The sequence below is a fragment of the Dreissena polymorpha genome, chromosome 13, assembly GCF_020536995.1.
Source record: "Dreissena polymorpha isolate Duluth1 chromosome 13, UMN_Dpol_1.0, whole genome shotgun sequence".
Lineage (NCBI taxonomy): Eukaryota > Metazoa > Mollusca > Bivalvia > Myida > Dreissenidae > Dreissena > Dreissena polymorpha.
Genome location: NC_068367.1, coordinates 59,544,706 through 59,567,644, shown reverse-complemented (window position 1 = coordinate 59,567,644; position 22,939 = coordinate 59,544,706). Strand labels below are relative to the sequence as shown.

General features: G+C 34.3%; 1 protein-coding gene across 1 annotated transcript in view; it reads left to right on the top strand.

Moving 5' to 3' along the window:
* The window catches only part of LOC127856582 (secretin receptor-like), a 69,865-nt gene that overhangs the window by 32,003 nt on the left and 14,923 nt on the right, over positions 1 to 22,939 (top strand). Inside the window, exons 3-8 of the mRNA XM_052392878.1 lie at positions 2,273 to 2,383; positions 3,210 to 3,379; positions 8,027 to 8,121; positions 13,663 to 13,828; positions 14,533 to 14,689; positions 17,840 to 17,900. Coding sequence (XP_052248838.1) covers positions 2,273 to 2,383; positions 3,210 to 3,379; positions 8,027 to 8,121; positions 13,663 to 13,828; positions 14,533 to 14,689; positions 17,840 to 17,900 — 760 coding nt within the window. The remainder of the gene's footprint in view (positions 1 to 2,272; positions 2,384 to 3,209; positions 3,380 to 8,026; positions 8,122 to 13,662; positions 13,829 to 14,532; positions 14,690 to 17,839; positions 17,901 to 22,939) is intronic.

Below are 22,939 nucleotides of genomic sequence, written 5' to 3'. Positions count from 1 at the left end.
TTTATGAGATATGTCAAATTAATGTTGATCAGATATGTTTTGTTGGCGCGTTTGAAGAAGGATCCGAGCTGTGTTTTAATGGCACACGAGCGCTTTTGAGTTCAAGAGTATATTTACTGTGTTTTTTTGCCATAATGCATTAACTTCGGTCGTCGTTGCACCTCAATATTTATTTATTTTTGTTTATTAATTTATGTATTTATTTATCTATTTCACCGCTTGTGTCTTTTCTTTTCACCGCATCTAGTATTTCTGATAAGGTATCAAAATGTTCATCTGTTTCTTAGTTTAATATTCCATCTGCTGTGAAGTTCAGTTTTTATCTCCGATAAACGTCAACAGCGTCAGAAATTTCTTCACATGTTGAAATAATGGGAATTTAATTTCAGTATATCACCGTATTTCTGTTAAATATATCTGCACAGCGCGTTTAAGTAATGTAATACATCAATTAAACTCTTTCTTCCTTCCTTAGCCTACATTTGTGTCGGTGTTTTATTGTCGCCACTGCTGGTTAATATGTCATAAACAGAAGACTGTTCTAGATTTACTATTCTAACTTTTTTTTTCGCTCGTTAAAAAGTGTTTACTGTGGCTTGTTAATATGATTCCACATGACGTCGGACGAAATCCAAGATGATGTGCAGATGTTTAACGAGTTCGCTTAAAGAGAAAAGGCTGGTCCCATTATTGTTCTTGTTGCGATATATTGTATAATGTTAATAAAATGTTTTTAACGCAACCCGAAATAGTCGTGGTTTGTTTGTATTAAAGACTATATAAAGGACTATGTTTGGTATTGGGATTAACCTCATTGGCAAATTATGTCATATTATTGCCATAAAGCTGTCTCGTATTTACATAATATGCATAATAAAGAATATAACGTTAAAGCGAGAATATACGATTTTGTATATTTGTTTTCAATTTTAATATATTGATAAAATATGTTACAATAACACAAAATAGTCACGAAAACATATACATTGAAGACGAATTTCATAAAATGCAGCAAAGACAAATTAGCGCCCCGAGCCGATTGTGACGAAGATAATTCGTACATATTTTCCTATAATAACCGAAGCATTCGTCTTTTTAGTTAGTGTTCATGTGTCGTATGAATAGATGTTGTTGCAGAAATTTAAAATGACCCTTCAACTAAATTAAGATTCACATCGTACATGCATGATATACATGCTGGCGAATTCGACTGTACAGCTATTGTCGATTTCAGAATAAAATATCTGGCTTATTTCGCATTTTTCGATACATGTTCTTCTTAACTTTTATTTTTATTTATATTAAAATATATGTTTAATAAGTTTTTTTTTACACATTTTATATAAATTAATTAATATTTGATAGTCCCCCGTATCCTTTTACTGGCCGTTTAATGTCTCTTAAGGCGTTTAAATAGAACAGTAATTGCAAATAGTTTTTTTTTGCATGCTAATTTGCTCCATTACGATCTCTGATTTATTCTTCTTACACGTTGCCCTTATTATTTACTATGTGAGACAGTGCTATAATATAATGATTATAATGCTGACTCCCGGTTGATATTTGTTCGAGATGGTTTCACTTTGCTAGAATATTGGTCCTATAGCGAATATAACACATACTTAGTTACACAATTTCCATTATGTACATACTGTCCCGCGTAAATCTATCATGTAGTGTGTCTATCATTTACATGTAATGCCCATTGTGACAACAAAGTCTCAAAGTGACATTGCAAGATTGTAACTTGTTTTATCTACGATGAGCACTAATTATGTAACAGAAAACAAAACTTTATTTTGTATGCAAAACATATAATTTATTCAGTATGTGTTCTTTTATATTTTTGCATACTATTAACTTTGAAAGAGCGATCATACCCAATAGTAAAGCAAATTCTTAACGCAATTTTGCGTCCAAGTTTCTGTATGAAATGTCTACGTTAGAAGATAAAGATGTATTTTGTGGTTTTGTACAAGAGAAAATGTAACAGGTGAACGAAATCGACTGGTAGCATATAGTTATTTTAGCCTAATCTTTTGAAACATGTGCTTAATGAAAGTACGTAAGGTTTATCTGGGACGACACTTACTGCTGTAATTGGAATTTTACTTTGAAATGATATCTCTTCTAAGCTAACATCCATTTTAAAGCGGAAAGTATCGCCCCTGGTTAGCGAACTCCATAGGCTAATCTGGAACGACACTTTACGCACATGCAATAAGCCCAGTTTTTATCAGAACGAGGCTTATTGTAACGCTTCTGTTTTCAGGTGATCCGTGTCCGGTGATTTGGGACAAGGTGATGTGCTGGCCTCAGACTTCAGCGGGCACCGTGGCCAGTCAAAAGTGTCCGCCTTATATCAACATGTTCAAAACCTATGGTACAGTGTACAGTGATTTACTTTGGGTTTGTGTTAGTTTTTTACTTTTCAAAAGACTTCAGCGGGATGTTTGGCAAATCAAACGTGCCGCCTTATATCAACATGTACAAAACCAATGGTATAGTGTTCAATGATTAACTTTGTTGTGTTTTGTAGTTGTTTTATTTAATTTAAGTTTTTGCCTTATATCAACATGTTCAAACCGTATTACACAGTGTTCGGTGATTTACGGTTTACGGTGTGTTTGTGTTATTTGTTTTACTTTATTAAAATGCCCGCCTTATATCATATCATGATGCAGCGTTCAATAATTCATTTTATGATTTTAGTTGTTTTACTTAATTTAAAATATATGTTTTATTTTCCTTAACGTTAGAGCATTCCAGATTTTCAAAACCTACTATACAGTGTTCAAAGATTTACGTTTGTTTATTTGGTTGTTTTTTGTCAATATTATATAAATATACACGATATTTTTTTCAAGTTATGGTATTTAAGAAAGTAGATAGTATTTAAATACATGTATTTTCGGAGCGATTTGTGGTCAATGAATCAATTAAACTTTAGGCGCGCTCTGTGAAAAAGAAGTTTAATGCCTGTGTGTAAAGTGTCGTTCCAGATTAGCCTGTGCAGACCGTATTCTCCTCCAAAACGTGATTTTCGTTTAAAAAAGACTCCTTTTTGAACGAAAAAATCTATTAAAAAACAGCGAATTGTTTGATTCCTGATTATCCAGTGCGGACTGCACAGACTAATCTGGGACGACACTTTAAGCAGATGCATTAAGCCCCGTTTTCACAGCGCGCGTATTATTTCTATTCTCCAGAATGGGTGACAAGGGAATGTCTTCCAAACGGTACCTGGCACGACCCGCGACCAGAGAGGGCGTCGGACGTTGGTTTCACAAACTATACTGCATGTATCGGGGACGTGCCAAGTCGCGACATCTCGGTCAATATTTCTGATCCATCACACAAAGTTATCGCTTTGATGACGGTAAGAATTGTTCCTTCAGACTGGCCTGATGACTTTAAACGTTAGGTGGTTTAGAAAACACACACCAAACAAAAGCGTCACGAACCTAACTAATTAACAACTGAAATATGTTGTTCTATAACAACTTTATGAAATATTCTAAGTAATTTTGAGATAAACAAATGTCATATCGTGGGGCTAGAACATTTTGTAATGCAAAATGTTCTGCAAACTCTTCTGAGATGGTTATCGTTTGATGTAAGGTAAGAACGCTACTACGCTATATATCAACAATGCTATGAATAGAATATATCAGGTAATCTACGGGAAAGTATTACCTGGAATAGCTTACCTTTAGACAACGTGGTCATTGGCTGTCGACCCATGTATTTAATTATCGATTGCATGGTTGAACCAGTGTTGATTTTGGATTGTTTCTAGAACGTATAAGTCATCGATAGTTGAATGCACGAACTTATCTGTATGATATAGGCTTATTCATCAAACGACGTCTTCATAAACTATTGCAGCAAGCACCCATCTAAGATAATCGCTTAGTTAAATGTCTGCTCGTTTATTTGAGTAATTATCTCTACGGTGAATCAAACGGTGTGATTCTAATAACAATTTATTCAGTCATTCACAGAGTCAGGTCTTTCATTGGTAAACGATGACTTTGCAACACATGCCTTTAAAACGGTTAAAGAGGGATCACACCTATTGTACGTCCAATAAATAAAATAGCAATTACCCAATGTGTGTTTTTATTGTGACGGATATAGATGATTGATTAACCATCAAAACATAGCCAGAAAAGAAAATTTCGTCACCATCCTTTAGTCCTTTACCAAATGCAGGAAACCGATTGCATAGACGAGACAGTAAAACACATGAAACATAAAATTTATTTTTTGGATTTTATTGTCTATATTTTGTTTAAAACTGATTACTTATGGTATCAGCTCCTGTGTGCAGCAAATACAAAGCATTTTGGTCTAAACCAAATTAAAAGCAAGTTGAACCTCACACTGAACCACAGCAGAATGAGTAACTCCCGAATGGTTGTATTGTTCATAGAAATGTACTTTAAGTTATGACATCATTCTCTTCCAATATCTTTGCAGTGTCAGAATAATTTGATTGCACAATCATACTTCTAACGCTTTAGAAGCTTGTGTTTGTTACATTACCATATAACAATTATAATTGACTTTTAAACAAAAACGAATATTTTAATAGAATATTTAACTTTTAGACTTTCATGTATTTATGCCATCTAGTCCTCAGAGTGGTAAACCCATGTATCATATTTATATTTGATGTTACAATACTGATTTATTTCTGACTGAATTCAATCTCTAAAATAAAAATAAAATTCGAATTATCATGTTGACATTTCCAAAATCAGTTATGCTGTACACCAGTTCGTTATATAAAAGAACAAGAACAAGCAGGCCATACTGCTGGTTTAGCGCTTACTTGTTTGCATGGACACCTATTGCTTAAGACTTTACCGTATGGTCTAGTGTCTACCATACTTGACCCAGATTCCAGAATGAAGTTTATAATGTCAGGATAAATATTAATAAGAGACTGAGTCATACATGTGGCATCTATATTTGACCTGTTTACCAAGTGTTTGATCGCACGTGACCTAAATTGAATCCCTTGAAAAAAAAATCGAGATTAATATTCTGATCAAGTTCATCAAGATTGAGTCGTATTTTGTATGCTATAATGATAACAAGGTTTTTAAATACAATATTACCTTATGACCTAGTTTTTGAACGCACATGACCCACATTCGATTACTACTTAGGTATAGTCAGTATAAACATTTAGACTTATTATCATCACGATTGAGTCGTATGTGTGGCCGCTTGATTGGAAACAATGTTTTTAAACGATTTGACGTGGTGGCCTAGTTTTGGACGAACGTATTTCAGATTTAACTCGGCCTAGAAAATGTCAAGATAAATATGCCGATTGTTTTTATCAAGATTAAGTCGTACGTGTGACTTCTAGGGTGGCAACTGGTTTTTTTCTAAGATTTGACGCGTCACCTATTTTGTATAAGCACGTAACCTAATAACTCAGCCTAGATATTGTCAGGGTAAACAGTCTGACCGAGTTTCACCGAGATTTAGTAATAAATGTGTGGTGACAAAGTATTTCTAAGTTGTTTCTGGAAGACCTATTTTTGACGCACGTGACCCAGGTTTAAACCTAGCCGAGATAGATATAGACATAGACGCAAACACCGCGATAAGGTCACAAATACTTAAATTCGTCGTTGTTGTAAGCATTATAATCCAACTCATATCAGCAATTAGCAATGCAAAGTGTTGTAGGTTAAGTGGATAGTTCGAATTAAGAATGTTGTTATCTTAGCGTATGTCTGTTGTAATTATGTTATTAGTACTTACTTTACAGAAGTGACGTTTAATGAAACTAAAATGATAAGCCTTTTTCAGCAAATTAAAAAAAGCGAAATTGAACTGATTTACTTAATGTATGTACGAAAATTCTCCCAAACGGAAGATTGGGTATATATAGTTTACACATAATTTCGCTGTCTTTTCGACTTGCTTTTTTAGAGAAGCTCCAGAAAACTAAGGGATTCGAAAGATATTTCACTTACCTACATAATACTATGACGTCCACCCAACATTCTGTGTTCGATCCCCACTATGGGAGCGTTTTTTAGATTCTCACATAGACACCAAGGAAACGAACTCGAGAGCGTTTCATATAAGCTTAGGCTTGTTATGAAATCGAGCTTAAATAAATAGGTTAAAACAATTAAAAAAATCTGTGTGGGCAAGGTCTAATACCAGCAAACGTTACTTTACCATTCCATTGTTTAAACATATTGATTGAAGACGCCATATACATGTATTTACGTCACTCAGAGTCACTTTCGAATTATCTCAATGAACATAAAATGAACATACACGAAATTGCAGTTCTCTTTATGAATATTTAGGTAGCCATTTATACATATAGTTTTACAGTCACTAAAAATAACACGTTGTATTTATATATTTATTGAGTTAACGAACAGTAATCCTTCCGTCAGTATTTACGCTGTTGTATCACGTGAATTATTTTAACGGTGTAATGAATAATTCTTTATCTGGTGCACGACTCTGAGAAAAAGTATTTAAGGGATTTTAATAATATGTCAACATTTTGATAACATTTTAAAGCCTAGGCGCTGATGGTAAGGTCCTTAACTCTTCTACCATACTAACATTTGGGGAAACACGCATCGTTCAACGTGTAAACGCACGTGTACACCATATAAATGATTGAACTATTGGTTTAACCATATAACTAAATAAAACACCTTTCATGACTAAAATAAACGGCTTGCAAGAACGCAAACAAATACATGCATACCGTCGTCATACCACAGTCGGAGTTTGATCGTAAGCATAAATATTTGGCTCCCTTAGTGTTCGCAGTTTTGCTAATGAGCAATGAGGCAATAAAAACCCCGTATTATGAAATCCTGCACTTGACCTGCTCCCGAAATATGAAAACATAGCGAATGAAAATATCTTGAAGTGCTATAAACATAGCGAGCTGTGGTTAATATACAAGTTTTATGTGCCGGAATCTAGTTGAAGTTGCGGTTTATTTGACATAAATAAAAACCCGCCCATCTGAAAGGCAGCTTTTTTGGATTTATTTTAAGAAATACTTCTTTACAGGATCCATGCAATTTGTAAATAAAATTACAAGAGCAAGCTGTCTGACAGATAATAATTATGCAGTTTCTGGTGATCAGATTTTACGATTAAACTGTCAAAACACGTAACAATTAACACATTTGAATAGGACAATTATCAGTATGGAATGTTGCAGTTTGTGCAAATTACGAGTGTTTGTAGACTCAATCAACTACCCACTTCAAAGGCAATATTTACGTTTGAACACTTACAATTATTATTGAAGCTATATTGTGCATTTACACAGTTGGTTTGTATAAACTTTGAATAGGAAAGTCAATTTTCCGCTATCTGCAACTATTTTGTTTGCATTACTACATATAAAGCTTGGTCACATGCCCGCTCTATGCAACTATTTTTAAACATTTATTCCAATATATATGGTGTTTTGGGAAGCTGAAAAAGTAACCAATCAAATATTTATTTCAAATAAGTTAAGTTCCTGTATTGATCAAAATCAGACTACGACCATTGCATATTTAAATGACGCTTTTTGTTTTAAGGGATTAGTCCATCACTGGCAAAAATTCAAATAAAATATTTTTATTAAAATACAACTGTGCAGACATTATGTGCAATTGACATCGAACGTATTGATATACCTATAAAAACGGTGCACGCTGCCTATTATCTGGTGTAAACCTGCATGTACAATAGTGTATTTACCGTTATTATTTATCATTATTTAACGTCTATTATACTCTACAAAACACTGTTCGTATAGAAAAATACTTCATTAGAAATACACGGCAGTAAAGTGAAGATTTAATTCATTGTTCCAAATAACTACATGTTAAATAGGTTTACATGGACAACAGCGTTAAAAAGAGCTACTATTTTTTCTGTAAATCTGTGGTCCATGACTGTCATTATATTTGTAGCTCTTTTATATATTAAAATAATAATTTGCATACTCAGTATTTATTTGTTTTAGAAATATCAAGGAGCGTTGAGGACCATGTACAACGTTGGGTTTGGCGTGTCACTCGTGGCCCTACTGATGGCGTTGTTTGTAATGTCCTACTTCAGGTAAGCATTACGTGGTGCTTGTGTGTTAATCTTGATGGCATTGTTTGTAATGCCATATTTCAAGTACGCACAACATAATGTTCGTGAGCTGACCTTGTTTGAAATGCCATATTTCAGTTTGTGTGTAACGACAGATGAAATTTATTAGGTATATACAGTTTGTTTTTCTGTGTAACCACAAATTGTGCATGCATGTCCTTTTAACAGACTGCAAGTGCTATATCGTCGTTGTTACTTTATTCAACATATTTACAAGCATAACGAGCCCCGTCAGTGTTGTCAAATACATGTGCTTATCTTTAAATAAACAAGATGTGTTGCACATAATCGTTGTTCATTTAGTTAAATATTTGTCTTCGAAACAAATTTAAAAAATGCTCCATATACCGGACACAGAACAGCATCAAAGAGCGTGACCCTACAAATTATACTCTTGATAATTCGGATAAACATATGTTTTGACGCATTCTTGAATCTATCGCTATGTTTGGGCGTTTACAAAATAAAAAAATCGCTATCTTTATAAAGAGGATGCATATCAAAAACCTCATGCGTTTCGATCGTGTGAATCTGGATATCCATGTTAACGTTTCCTGATAATTGGGTCTTGCGATACAATTTGTTCGAATACCACTGCATACTTTATTGCAAAAATACCTTCCACTTTGAAATAATATATATATTAAGCTATTATCAATTTCCTTTAATTTGCCAAATAGTTCAAATTATTGGAAATGGGAATTCCTATCATTTCTCGGTAACATCTGCATGGTTTATGGCCACCTTGTGTATTACACCACATAGGCCGCAAAGATAAGTTAATTAGCGGTATAACGTTTAATGCCAAAACGGATCACCGTGGGCAATACGTATTACCCCGAAAAGAATTGAGCTGTCAGAAGTTGCATTTCGCATATGCATTGTTTGATTTCTTCAGACACTTGGTTCTGCTAATTGATAATCAAACATGACGTGAGCTGCAAGTTTGTTATTAGTCCCATTAATACAGAATGCAAGAGTATTTTTCTTCTAATATCAGCCGGAAAAACATGATAATTTCTTTGAGATTGTGCGCAGTCCGAAATCTAGGCATTGTTTTACTTTAAACATTCTCGTTCCGAAAATAATGTTTATAGCACGATGCTATTTTGCTTAGATTAGCACAAGGGGAATATTTATTTGCAATCCCTAATCCGAGCTTTGTAACTTTTGGCTTAATGCAGACACATTCTTTGTACAATTCCAATATGAGCTGTGGTAGTTTTATTTTGTTTTGATAGCAGCAGCTTACTCAGGCAGAAACATATCATACAAAGCCTTGCTGTGGAACAACGGGGTTTTATCCCTATCCGTAAAGTATCGTCCCACAATACCTTTTGAGTCCGCAATGGCTCATCCGGGACGACACTTTCCACCTAAACTGGATTTGTTGCTAAGATGATTACTTCCTGTCAAGGAACAGTATCACAGCAGCAGTAAGAGTCGTCCCTGATTTGCCCGTGCACGCTGCCCAGGCTTATCTGGAACGACACTTATAACGCGAAGCCCCGTTTTCAAAAAGCAAGCCTCAATACCTCTTACAGACCAAGAGGCGTGTGCATACTGTAATATTGGAATTGCGAACATTTGCTGCGCAGCCAGCAACGCATCTGGCGCTGATAGAGAAATCAAACAGGTATAATGCGGCTCCCCCGAGTAATTTACAAATGTGTGTGTCATTTATTATACTTTTCTCGTAACTATCAAATGATTGATGAATCGTTTTGTCTTGGTTATTGGTATTTTGTATGTGTGAAGGTTAATGTGTTCACCTGTTATAACTCGATCGGAGACTGCGCGAAGCGCACCGCACTTTTCGCTCAATAACACAACGTTTTATGTATCGGTAACAGCGCACGTGCTATTCAGCTCCAACAATGGCATCAATAATCTCATGATTCGATAGAAGCGCGCGAGACGCAATGCTCCTATGTCCCAATAATAGCACGACTGATATAATGGTACGACGGAAACGCGCGAGACGCAATGCTCATATGTCCCAATAATAGCACGAATGTTATCATGGTTCTATAGAAACGCGTGAGGCGCTATGCTCCTATGTCCCAATAATAGCACGAATGTTATCATGGTTCTATAGAAACGCGCGAGACGAAATGCTCGTATGTTCCAATAATAACACGAATGTTATCATGGTTCTATAGAAACGCGCGAGACGAAATGCTCATTTGTCCCAAAAGTAGCACGAATGCTCTCATGGTGCGATATAAACGAGCGAGACGCAATTCTCAACAATAGCATCAATAATCTCATGATTCGATAAAAGTGCGCAAGGCGCAATGCTCTTTCGTTTGTTCACTCGTTGGTGCGTTCGTGTTTTCGTTTATTCTTTCGTGTATCCGTTTGTTTGTGTTTTGTTTTTGAAAATAAGTTCAATAATTTGTTTCAAATCTCAAAACTCTCGACCAGTTTATGTGTTCGCTATACATTGGTCCGCATTTATATGCGCCGTATCACATCGACCTGGCGCACATTAGCACATGGCCTTATCGAAGATAACACTTTGATACTTAATATCTTTGATAGCGTGTGTGTTGCCTTGCATGCACTGTTTGATTTTTTACTTGGATCTATCTCTCTTACCATCATCACCGCGATATGCTATGCAATGAAAACTGAGCAAAGTTATCATTTGTATTGAGTAACCGTATTTGTTGCGCATTATCAATGTTAATTATTGGCCCCCGTTTCCAAGAAAATCGCTGCTTTTCTTTTCATATTCACCCGTAGGTATTTTGGTATTCCGGTAGGTCGACAAAAGTTATCAGGATATAACACCAGGCTTTTCTGGTCAAGACACATATGCCATTGAGTTCGTGGGCTAGAGGACATGGTCAAACTGACAGACTCCTCGGTGCAGGACGCGTAAGCCAGTGTGTTCGTAGAATAGAGGACATGGTCAAACTGACTGACTCCTCGGGTAAAGACACGTAGGCCGTTGTGTTCGTGGACCAGAGATCATGGTAAAACTGACAGACTCCTCGGGACAAGACACGTAATCCGTTGTTTTCGTGGGCTAGAGAACATGCTCAAAGTGACAGTCTCCTCGGGTCAAGAAACGTAAGCCGTTGTTTTAGTGTAATAGCGGACATGGTCAAAATGACAGACTCATCGGTTAAGACACGTAAGCCGTTTTGTTCGTGGGCTAGGACACATGGTAAAAGTGAAAGACTCCTCGGGTCAATACACGTAAGCCATTGTGTTCGTAGACCAGAGGACATGGTCAAACTGACAGACTCATCGGGTCAAGACAAGTAAGCCGTTTTGTTCGTGGGCCAGAGGACATGGCCAAATTGACAGACTTCTTTGGTCAAGACACGTAAGCCGTTGTGTTTGTGGGCCAGAAACATGGTCAAACTGGCAATCAGCATCAATCACGAGCGGAGACTACCCTGTTCCATTGTTGGTGATACTGTTGATCTTTTCACTGCTGACGGTGATTTGATAACATTATTGATGATCATCATCATCATAGTCATATAAGATATGTATAAAACAGATGTTTTGTTTTCTGCGTCTAGCCTTAGTGTACAGGAAATTACTAGAATACAAATTGTTCAGTATGTTGATACGACGCAAGCAAATAGCACTACTTTATTGCGTTACGACTTATGTAATGTTGCTTTGTCATCCAACTAGTGAAACATGGGAATGTAAGTGTGTTTATGCTAATCTTTTTTTTTCTAGTATTTATACTGATAACAAATACAAAGCGGTTAAGATTGAGAATTTGTACGGACATTCCATTCGAATAAACCAAAAGCATTGGTCGTTACTTCGTTTTAAAGGAATATTTAATATAAAGACAACTGCGGGATAAAATGAGCATACTGCTTTATAATTAGCATCATGTACTGTTATTTGACGAAAGTGTTCTTCTTTAACACGAGGTCTTACAGTTTAGAGCGCAATATTATGCAACAATATTTTCTTTTCCAATATTGTTTTGTTTTAATATTATTTAAATACAAATACGACAACCTAACTAAAGACGTATATATAGTGGGTTCAGATGTTTGTGTTTAAAAGTTGTTTTGCACACAGGTTTTGGGTGCATGGTTTTATCAAAATGTCATAAAACTACATTTTTCATCAATTAGACAAAACATATCTTAAATAATATATATGAACAAGGTAGGTATCTCTTGGCACAGGAAAATCACGAGCATCAAAATTGTTAAGCAATTAATCGCCTAAATGGCAGACCATTTTCGTAAATTATGTACCACATTGTAGGAAAAGGTTGCCTTGTGTCTAACATTGACCACATAACTACAAGAAAACACTTCTCGAAATCGTATAAATGCTATGTTGGCCCTCGTCTGACCGAACGTTCAGTTGGATTTTAACTATAGTAAAGCTATCGAAATACCCGAGCTACCGAACATATTCCGCAGTGTTTTCGTAAATGTACACTGGGTACACTTAAGTATACTTAAATGCACCCCGGGTACGCTTAATATACTAAAACGTACCCGGTCAATAGACTGTACCCGAGTTTTATGCCCGCCCAAGATCCGATATCGTCAAACGCGCTACGGAAACAAAATTCAATTTTGAGCAAAATCTTTCTGAACATGCTTTTTGAGTATGTATTTCGAAAATATACAGGACATTTTACATAATATTGACATAAATATGAATATAATTAATCTGTAGAAAAAAGAGCCAAGAACGACCAATTTAGCGTTAGTATTCTCGGGTACATTAAGTATATTTCCCGTACCCGGGGTACATTTATAGTATACTTAAGAGTGCCCGGGTTACATTTAAGTAGCACCCGAGCCGACAATGACCAATCGAGCATTACTGGCACGAGGAGATGTGTGCGAAATCATGTGTTGGGAATAACGTTTGCTTTAACAAAAACAGCATCCGATATGGCTGTTTTCTAAATTGTAGAAAGTTATTACACGTACGTATTTCAAATAGCTATAGATGATCGCTATTATTATAATTTAATAGTTTTATTTGAAATAAACATGCAGTTACAATGACGATTTGATCAGGATACTTGGTATTTTATGACAAACTACACCATCGGTGTTTAGCTAGCCAACGACCAAAACAAAAATGTAGTACTGATTATGAGTTGATTTTATATATATATAGTTTTACAGGATAGCAAATATTTGTTTCCTCTAAGATCTACGAAAGTAAGGTAGTTAGGTCGGCTAAACTTTGTTTGGTAATGGTTCAGTCTTTTTTTTTTGGGAGATATAATTACATTGCTCAGTAAATGCAATTTCAACAATACTTAAACACATACAAACAAGTGTTATATTTAGTCTTGTTCATGCACTGTCAATTTGTCTTTGTAAGTACGTAAATCCTGATGTCTATTGCAGGAAACCCCACTGTCGCCACAATAAGATTTCCCGTTACTTTTGTATGGCCTTATTTACCAAGCATTTCTTAAATTAAATCTTGTATATGTGTAATAAGTTTACTTTATACTTACATGACTCTTGCTGTGCATTGCAGGAAACTCCGCTGTCCCCGCAATTACATTCACCTGAACCTGTTTGTTGCGTTTATTCTACGCGCGTGCACGAACATCATCCGAGAGAACACGTTCGTTCACAATCTTGGGTTCGAGAAGGATGTGGTGGAGTTGCCCAACGGAATGGTCATTTTCACGGAAGGATTGGTAAATATTATTGTAGAAACTGTTAATTTACCCACATGTTGTTAAATATATATATATATATATATAAATATATATAAATAAATAAATAAATAAATACATATACACACATATATATATATATATATATATATATATACATATATATATTTAACAACATGTGCGTAAATTAACAGATTTTGAGGCTTTATAGTATTTAACCTACTTGGTGGATCACACTCAAACTTTCAAAGTTTAATTTCTATTATTTGCAGATAATTGTAAAGAAAGGAAAAGTGTCTGTGATAAGCCTTAGAAGAACTATTGCCCCTTGTTTATTCACGTTTTAATATAAATTCCCATGAAGCTTCTATTGTTCACTCCTTAGTTGGCATATTTTGGGCCAAAATTCTACAGCACTGAAAATTCAAGCTTTTTAACACCATCTTCAATTATTTCAAACACTGCTGTTATATAGCCAATATTGAATCTTTCATAGCCTTGCAATTCGAGCCTCGCTCTGGAAAATGGCGCTTCATTCATTTGCGTTAAGTAAGTCTCATCCCTAATCAGGGACAACATTTTCCGCTTTGATACAATTTTTCATTTAAAGTCAGTCCATTCTAAATGAAATCCAGGTTAAGGCGGAAAGTGTCATTCCTGATAAGCCACAAGCATTACTCCCCGTTTTCTCAGGCCGGCGCTAATTTATATTGTGTTTTCTACAGCACTGGGAATGCAGGCTGTTTTATACAATCTACAACTACGTACTGATGGCCAGCTATGCCTGGGTGTTCGTTGAGGCACTCTATATACACATGGTCATCTTCATTGCTGTCTTCACAGAGAAAACCAAAGTCGTCTGGTACATCGTCTTTGGATGGAGTAAGTAAGATTAGTAAATACGATTGTGAAGCAGGAGCTCTTTCTCACCATTTTGGGAAATATGACCTACCCTGAGAAATCTAACATTTTTGTTTCAATATACCCTAACTTGGCATGGGGCATTTATACTATTGTAATTTATAGCTTTAGAATAGTACCACTTAAATGGATATTACAACGTCAAACTCTTTATTGCTATACTTACTAGCTCTATGTAAAAAAATTTAGATTTAAAGTCAAACCATTCATGGCCAATTCTGGATTTGAAAAATATAATTTTGCCATTTGCAATATAGAACAAATAAAAAAACTCTGAAAGCTTAGGCGCATGTGGCAGAATTTATCAAAATATCAAACTGAACAGTAAAGAACAGTTAAGGATTAGCGCAAAGCATTTGAGTCGGTCGGCAGTAGTTTTCTTTGTTAAATTTGTTTTGCCCCATTCCCAATTTCAAAAAGAATATACCAAATGACTGCATACATTGCCCAATTGAAGGTATCCAAAATGTTTAAAGTTAGTTTATTTCCCTGTATAGCTCTATCAGTTAAAACCAAGTAAAACAATATTATTGAAAACACGTATTCTCACTAAATAAGTATTTGTTTCCAATCAAAATAGGAATAGTGAAAATAAATCAATGGTCGGCCACGAATCAACAAACAAGCAGCAATAAGTATGTTAACATGCAGCACACAACTGGGATAATTGACATATCATTTGCAACTGAAACAGTGCTGTAGATTAGAGTGATGACGCAATTGAAGCTTTATCAGGAGTCATAAACAATAATTTAGTACAAACGACACTCTTCCCTCAATGCAAACAATAGCAACTTTAATCCATTGCTTAGAACAATAAAGTTACTATATTCACTTCAATTTTTTGCTCTTTCATCCTTTCATCGAAATTTATTTTAAGCTTCATTATTGTATTGTATCCCTTTCAAAGTTGTTAAGTATGCATGACAAACACACAATATAAAATACTTTTGGATTTGTTCGATGCCTTACACACATATTTTACTGTTAAAAACCACCACGTCTTACTTGACCTTAAAATTCGGAGAGTCTCACATAAAACTTGTATGTTTCGTAACATAAATTACGTCGAACAACATGTGTCATAAATCGCGCAACCATTCGAATGAAAAATAAATGTACAGAGAGCTTTTTCAGAGATAAATTTCAGCAGAAGAGAAAAATCGGATTTCATATGTAATATAAACGATAACACACGGCAGCGCATGGCCGGACATTTGAAAATAGAACACATAAAAATAATGATAAGTATATAAATTTCTCTGCGAAAACTATGTAACCATAAAACAAGAATGAATTCATGTTCAAATTTGATCTCCACACTCATTCCATCCCGCGAAACCCTTCAGGTGCTGCAATTTTAAAGTATGCACAAGGTACTTTCACAATCCAGCAAAAATTACAAATTCCCCATTTCTGTCTGAGAAATTCTAATAAGAAAGTTTTGTTTATTTTGTTCCAAAAGCGCATTTTCTGCAAGTTAACAAATACAATGAGCTATGAAACTAAAGATTTCAGCAAAAAGGCATGCAAAAGAATGTTTTGATGTGTTTGTACATGAAGTACAAAGCAATAAAAAGAATCATAATTCCCAATCAGAAGATTTCACTACGCAAATTTTCCCAATTTCAGGGCTTTTATGCTTATTTTTCCCAATCTGCGCAGTACCGATATTTTTTTTTTTAATTGGGCGATGAAAATCGCTGCCTTATAGTTAGCCCAACAAAAGCACACAGTGAGAGGAGAGTGTTATGCTTTCTCCTTTTAACAAGGATAATTAAATAAAAAACTGACACAAAACACATTTTTTTAGAAAAATTGTATGAATCAAATACTTCTATTCTTGCCTCAGTAGAAAAGTTGACATGTTCAATATTGATGAAGGTTTCAATTGCTGGCATGTTTTATACACGGAAAGATAACACTTTAGGTGTAAGATTTTAATGCATTTGACACATCTAAAATAAGTAATACAACTTATAAACATTGATTATTCTATTGTAAAAACAATTTATGACACAAATAAAATGGTACACTAGTACTGGTATTTTCAAACTATGAAAATTGCAGACATATTAAAATGTTCATGAAAAATTGTGATGAATGTTTGTAATCTTATTGTCCCAGACTGCCATATTACCAGCCTGTCAATGCCATATGTTGTTTGTCTTGAAGTTGCTTGGCGAATGTTATGCATATTTAAAAGGAAATGTAGCGATTTGTAGACACTGATAGCATTAGCATTCTGGAGAATTAACCTAAGATCGTCATACCAGACTTCTGTTGCATAAGCAATGCATTTCATTTGGCGCTTAAATGGCATTTTTATTTTTTTTAGTTTTTTTTTTATATATGTTGATCATCAAATATGTAGCATGATCAAAGTACTGTGTGTTTCTTTACCACTGTATTATTTTGTTTCTTATTTCTTTGAAACTGTAAAATAAATTTTAGAAGAAATTTCTATCCAAAAATGTCTTTACTGAAATATTTTAAGGTCATAGAAATTGCAAATTATGAATGCTTTTTTGTTGTGGTGTGACATGTAATATGGAGGAATTACTTTAGCAGTTTTATACGGACAATAAGTTAAGAAGTTTAAGGCATTTTGATACGTCAATAGCATGTCTCATTTAAAACGTAAAAAACGAACACAAACATTAAATGTTGCTGAAAACCATTGAGAAGACGCTTTGAGACGTTTTTGTGTAATCATAAATTAATAATAAACTACCAATATGTGTTATAGAACATGAATATTAAAAAAAATGTATTCGTCATTCGGCCAATCATAAAGTTTGAGTTATGTTCCGTTAGATATCTTTAGCTTAGGTGTGTGAACAAAAAATTAAGAAGTATTTGTGAACTCATTATAAAACTTTTCAATTAATTCCTCCTAATCATGCCACACATCTGACTTGCAGAGTTCTAGTTTAAAAAAAAATGCATCGTTGATAATGTTGAAAATGTCAAGGATTCTCATATTATAATCAAACTATCAAAATCTATAATGAATTCCACCTGTAACATACAGTGTCGTGTGTTTAAACATTTGAATTTATTCAGATTTATTGTTGAATTTGTAGATATAATTTTCTGCTTAACTTTCAGCATTTCCTGTACCCTTTGTGCTAGCTTGGGCCATAGCCAGAATCTATGTCAACAACCAATAGTAAGTGTTAATCTTCGTTCTTGCTTCAGCCAAGGTCAGAAGCATATCAGCCTATTGCAAGAATAAATCTTTGTGCTAGATTTGGCCATATACAGAATCTTCAAAAAACCCAAATCGTAAGTTTAGCCCTTTATGGTAACCTTGGTTAATGGCCAGAAACTAGGTAAACAACCAGTATGAATAGCCCTTTGTGCTACATGTAGTTTGGGCCTTTGTAAGAATCAACATAATAAACAATATCAAGTATAACTTTTTGTGCTTACTTTGGCTTTGGCCAGAATCTACTTAAACATACAATATTAAGTTTTTTTCCTTTTTGCTTACTTTGGCTTTTGCCAGAATTTACATAAACAAACAATATTTAATATTCTCCTTTGCGCTTAATTTGGCTTTGGCCAGAATCTACATAAAAAACAATATTAAGTATTTTCCTTTGTGCTTACTTTGGCTTCTGCCATAATCTACATAAACAAACCATATTAAGTATTTCCCTTTGTGCTGACTTTTGCTTTGGCCAGAATCTACATAAACAAATAATATTAAGTATTTCCCTTTGTGGTAACTTTGGCTTTGGCCAGAATCGACATAAATAACCAATAAGTAATTGTAATCATTTGTGTTAGCTTAGACCAAAGCCAACCAAAAGTAAGTAAAACAATTGGGTCAGGATTTCCCTGGCTCACTCATCATGAGGCCCAGATTTGTCAATATGTGTAAGTCTTCATTAACGGGATAAATTCGGAATTTTGTATACAATTTTCCACACAAACTGGATAGCAGACCATACAGAACAAATGTCAAAGTATATAACGTTTCTGGAGGTAACCAACATACTGGTGCATTTTTTAGACTTAAAAGACCATTGATTCATTACAAATGACTTAAACTATTAAACATGGACGCAAGTACTGTGCAAATGAATCAGATATTTTAAGTGTGTTGACATAGTACTTCATTAACAAATGTACACCGAATTAAGCTGTAATGACATACGTTTTATTAGAGTTTCATATTGTTTAACCAATCAAACAACACACATGACCACATTCTGATCACTTTCTCCTTCAAACACTTTTTTTAACGTAGGAGTCTTCTCTAAACAACAATTTGCATCTAAAGGAATACTGTGGTAATAATTAATGTCGATGTAAAAGTTTCATATATGAGACAAAACTATCGGGGTGCAACAAGATATGGGTATACCCAAAGTACATTCAAATGGTATGTTGTATCAGTAATGTATATTGTATCAGCAAAGTATATTGTATCAGTATAATATATTGATATATCAGCACGGTGTTTTATATTAGTACGATGTATTGAACAAGTACGATATATTGTATCAGTATGGTATCTTGTATCCGCACGGTATATTTTATCAGTACGGTATATTGTTACAGTATGATATATTGTATTAGTACGGTATATTGTACCAGTACTGTATATTGTATCAGTATGGTATATTGTAAAAGTACGGTATATCGAACCAGAACGATATATTGTATCAGTATGTGTATATTGTATCAGTAAGAGTATATTGTGACAGTATGATATAATTATTCAGTATGTTACATTGTATCAGTATAGTATATTGTATCAGTACAGGTTTGCTACAGCTTAATTTCAATTAAAACTTTGTAAGAAATGCCAAGGGCTTTCATTTGACCCTGTACTCTAGGTTTTATGCTCATAAATTGTTTTCATATTATGGTTGCATCCTTACAATCCAACACTTTCCTTGACAAAAATGTTCCACTTGTTTTATAAATGTACGTATAGACCAAAATTCCATCATGTTTTCGACAAAGACATCAAAATCTGGCTTAAACCATATGGGAAAATGCGTCATTGACATACATGTTCAAATTTAAAGGAAGGCAGAAACATTTCTATAGCTATTTACTTGAATAGATGAATTTAGTGGTCTGCATTTTATAAATTATTGATTTTGTTTTTACATTCTTTTGAAATTTTGTTCAAAAATGAAGAAATAACAAATGAAGAAATTCGTTGTATTAGAAGGTATGTTTCGTTAATAAATCATGTCAATTAAAAAAAGAATCTCAAAACAATTATATACAAAGCACGATTAAAGAAAATTGTGCTGCTATTAACCATCAATTTAGGGGAAACGAATGCAGCAAATTGGGTCCCGAAACCGTGGATATGGAGAAAAGTCTTGATCAAATGACTAAGTATTCCAGGCAAATCTAATTATTAGGAAGATCCATACCGTCCCATTCCATCGTGGATTCAGTATGGCGTTCATCAATGTACATATATTTACATTCTCGGTGATTAATGTCTTAATATTGAGCTGACCGAACATAACTTGAATTACACTGTATTAATTTGATTTCTACGTGCTTGATTAATATTGAATCCCCTGTGTTCCTCTCTGCCAGTTCTTATCCGTATTTTATCTTTCTTAATCTTTCTTTTTTACCAGCGTTTGGTAAAAGAACCGTCAACAGTGGAAAAATGATGGGTTATTTTTCTGAATACATGTTTAAAGCTTAAACAATCCAAAAACTAAGGTGATAAAATAAATATACTGCAAATTGGAATTAAAATGTTCAATAACTTGAAACAAGGTATATTTTTATGTTTGGGGAATGGTTAGTATCTTCACATTATCATTATTAAAAATAGACACAGACTGTGTTAATACTTATGTTTAACCTAGCAAAGAATTTTTAAATTCCATTTTTCATTTTTCTTAGTTAATTTGGTGGAAGAAGATTTTGGTTTACAGTGTAAGGGGCTAAATTTTCGCCCCCAAATATGGACGAAAATATGCCATATAAGCAATGAACAAATGCCACTGAAATATCAGATTATTCACGCTGCGGCTGGTAATGCGGATACTTGGATAACGGATGGCACTTCGATAACAGACAAAAACAAAAGCAACGCGCGAAATATAAATTCCTGTTTTTTTAAATGTATATCTTTAATTTAAGTTTTCTTTGAGACACGGTTCATGGTGGAGTTGATAAATGATATATCCTTGTGTATTATGAAGGACGAATTACAAGGTAGAATGATAGATATTTGCCAAAATATGATAACATTCCTTCGGAAAACAGCATACACTGGAAGTTCAGTACCTATTTCAAAAAAATAAACATAAACAAATATTGCGATTCAGAGTTTGCTATTGCATCATTTAGAGTAATTACTGTGCTTCAAGTAGTGAAATTTTGCTAGTATTCAATGAAATATGACCAAAGATAGAGCATATTTTAATTCGAGGTATGCATGATTTTGTAGACACTTCGATTCCCGATAAAGGGCACGTCGGATAACGGAGATTCTCAACAAATTGGGCACTCTGATATCCGAGTTTTATCTTCTACTTGAATTGCGTGTAGTTATACAATTACTATTCTTTCTAAGTTGTTTGCTGTTCCAGCATGTAGATTAATTCCTGTGCTTAAAATACTGAAATTTTGATAATGTTAAATGAAATATGAACGAAGAGAGAGCATGTTTTTAAGAGTGGTATGCATGATGTTGTAGACACTTTGATAACGGACACGTCGGATAATGGAGACTTTTAACAAATCTGGCACTATGATTTGCTGTAGACCGGGGAGAGTACCGCTGTAGTACCAAAGAAGTAGACATCGACAGGAGTGTATCTAAGCTTTAGCGTAACAATCATTATGAGACAACTAATTTGAAACTTCACGATATAATGGTCAGAATTTAATCCGCAAAATGTCGTTTCTTAATTGAATATGCAATGAAAAAAAATCATGCTCATATTCCAAAGGGATGAGAAAAATGAAGCAGATGTTCGGTTATTCTTTTGTAATTTACGTCAGTCCAGAAATTGTTAATTATCACATGCTTTCTCAAACAGTATTCAACAGCGAATTTTGTATTCCAGGTTCACTCAAAAGTTTGTATTATATCTGTTAAAATGTAATAAATAAATTGTTAATGATGTCATTAACAATTGTTTTTACTTCAACACAATTTATAACAATCAAAGTAGTCTTTAAGCACTTTACTGGTACCGTAATGTTTTCATTGGTATCTGTTGACGAACAAAAAAATTGTGTCTATTTGTTGTAAAAGTCATCGGCCTTCAACTATTTGTTCCTACTTTTTTACTTTTTCGGACATTAATATGTCATGTTGTTTTTCCTTTTTTCCCTATTTTCCGCTTAAACAATTTACTATTTGTAATGTTTGCTGATTCTCTAAGATGCATTTTCATAATGCAAAAGCTGTAAAAATGGAAATTTTATGTTGAGGACAGGTGTGGCAAGCTGTTCCAGCCATCTGATATTTGTATGTTTTAATGTCAACATTAAAGTTATTGATGAACTCTTATTGTTTAATTGGTTTAACTCAAGAAGCATCCAGATACACTTCATAATATGAGTCGCGTTCTAAGAAAACTGGGCATAATGCTTGTGCGTAAATTGTCATTCCAGATTAGCCTGTGCAGTTCGCACAGGCTTATCAGGGACGACACTTTCCGTTTTTATGACATTTTTCGTTTAAATGAAGTCTCTTGTTAGCAAAAATCCAATTTAGACGGAAAGTGTCGTCCCTGATTAGCTTGTGCGGACTGCACAAGCTAATCTGGTACGACATTTTACGCACACGCATTATGTTCCGTTTTCTCAAGACACGACTCATATGAGTCTTGTTCTTTGAAAACTGTGCACAAGTCATGTGCGTAAACAGTCATAAATTACTATGTTGCTGCTGTTTTTTTTTTCGGAACAACTCTAGGCACTAAACATTCACGTACTTTACAGAATAATCGGAGAACCAACTTCGAGAAAGTAAACGTGCAACAAAGACTAGTATTTGTGAACACAAGTTTGGAGATATAAACAAAGTTTTCGTTTACTCTGTTGATCACTCTAGCTATAAATTAAAACATATTTCAGTGACTTGACAATTACTCATGTATGACAGTGTTGGCCGATCAATATTATGCATCAGTATATGGTCTTTATGTTGCATTTTCCGTGTTGCAAATCTGGATTTTAATTTGCAGATGAATATTTTACACT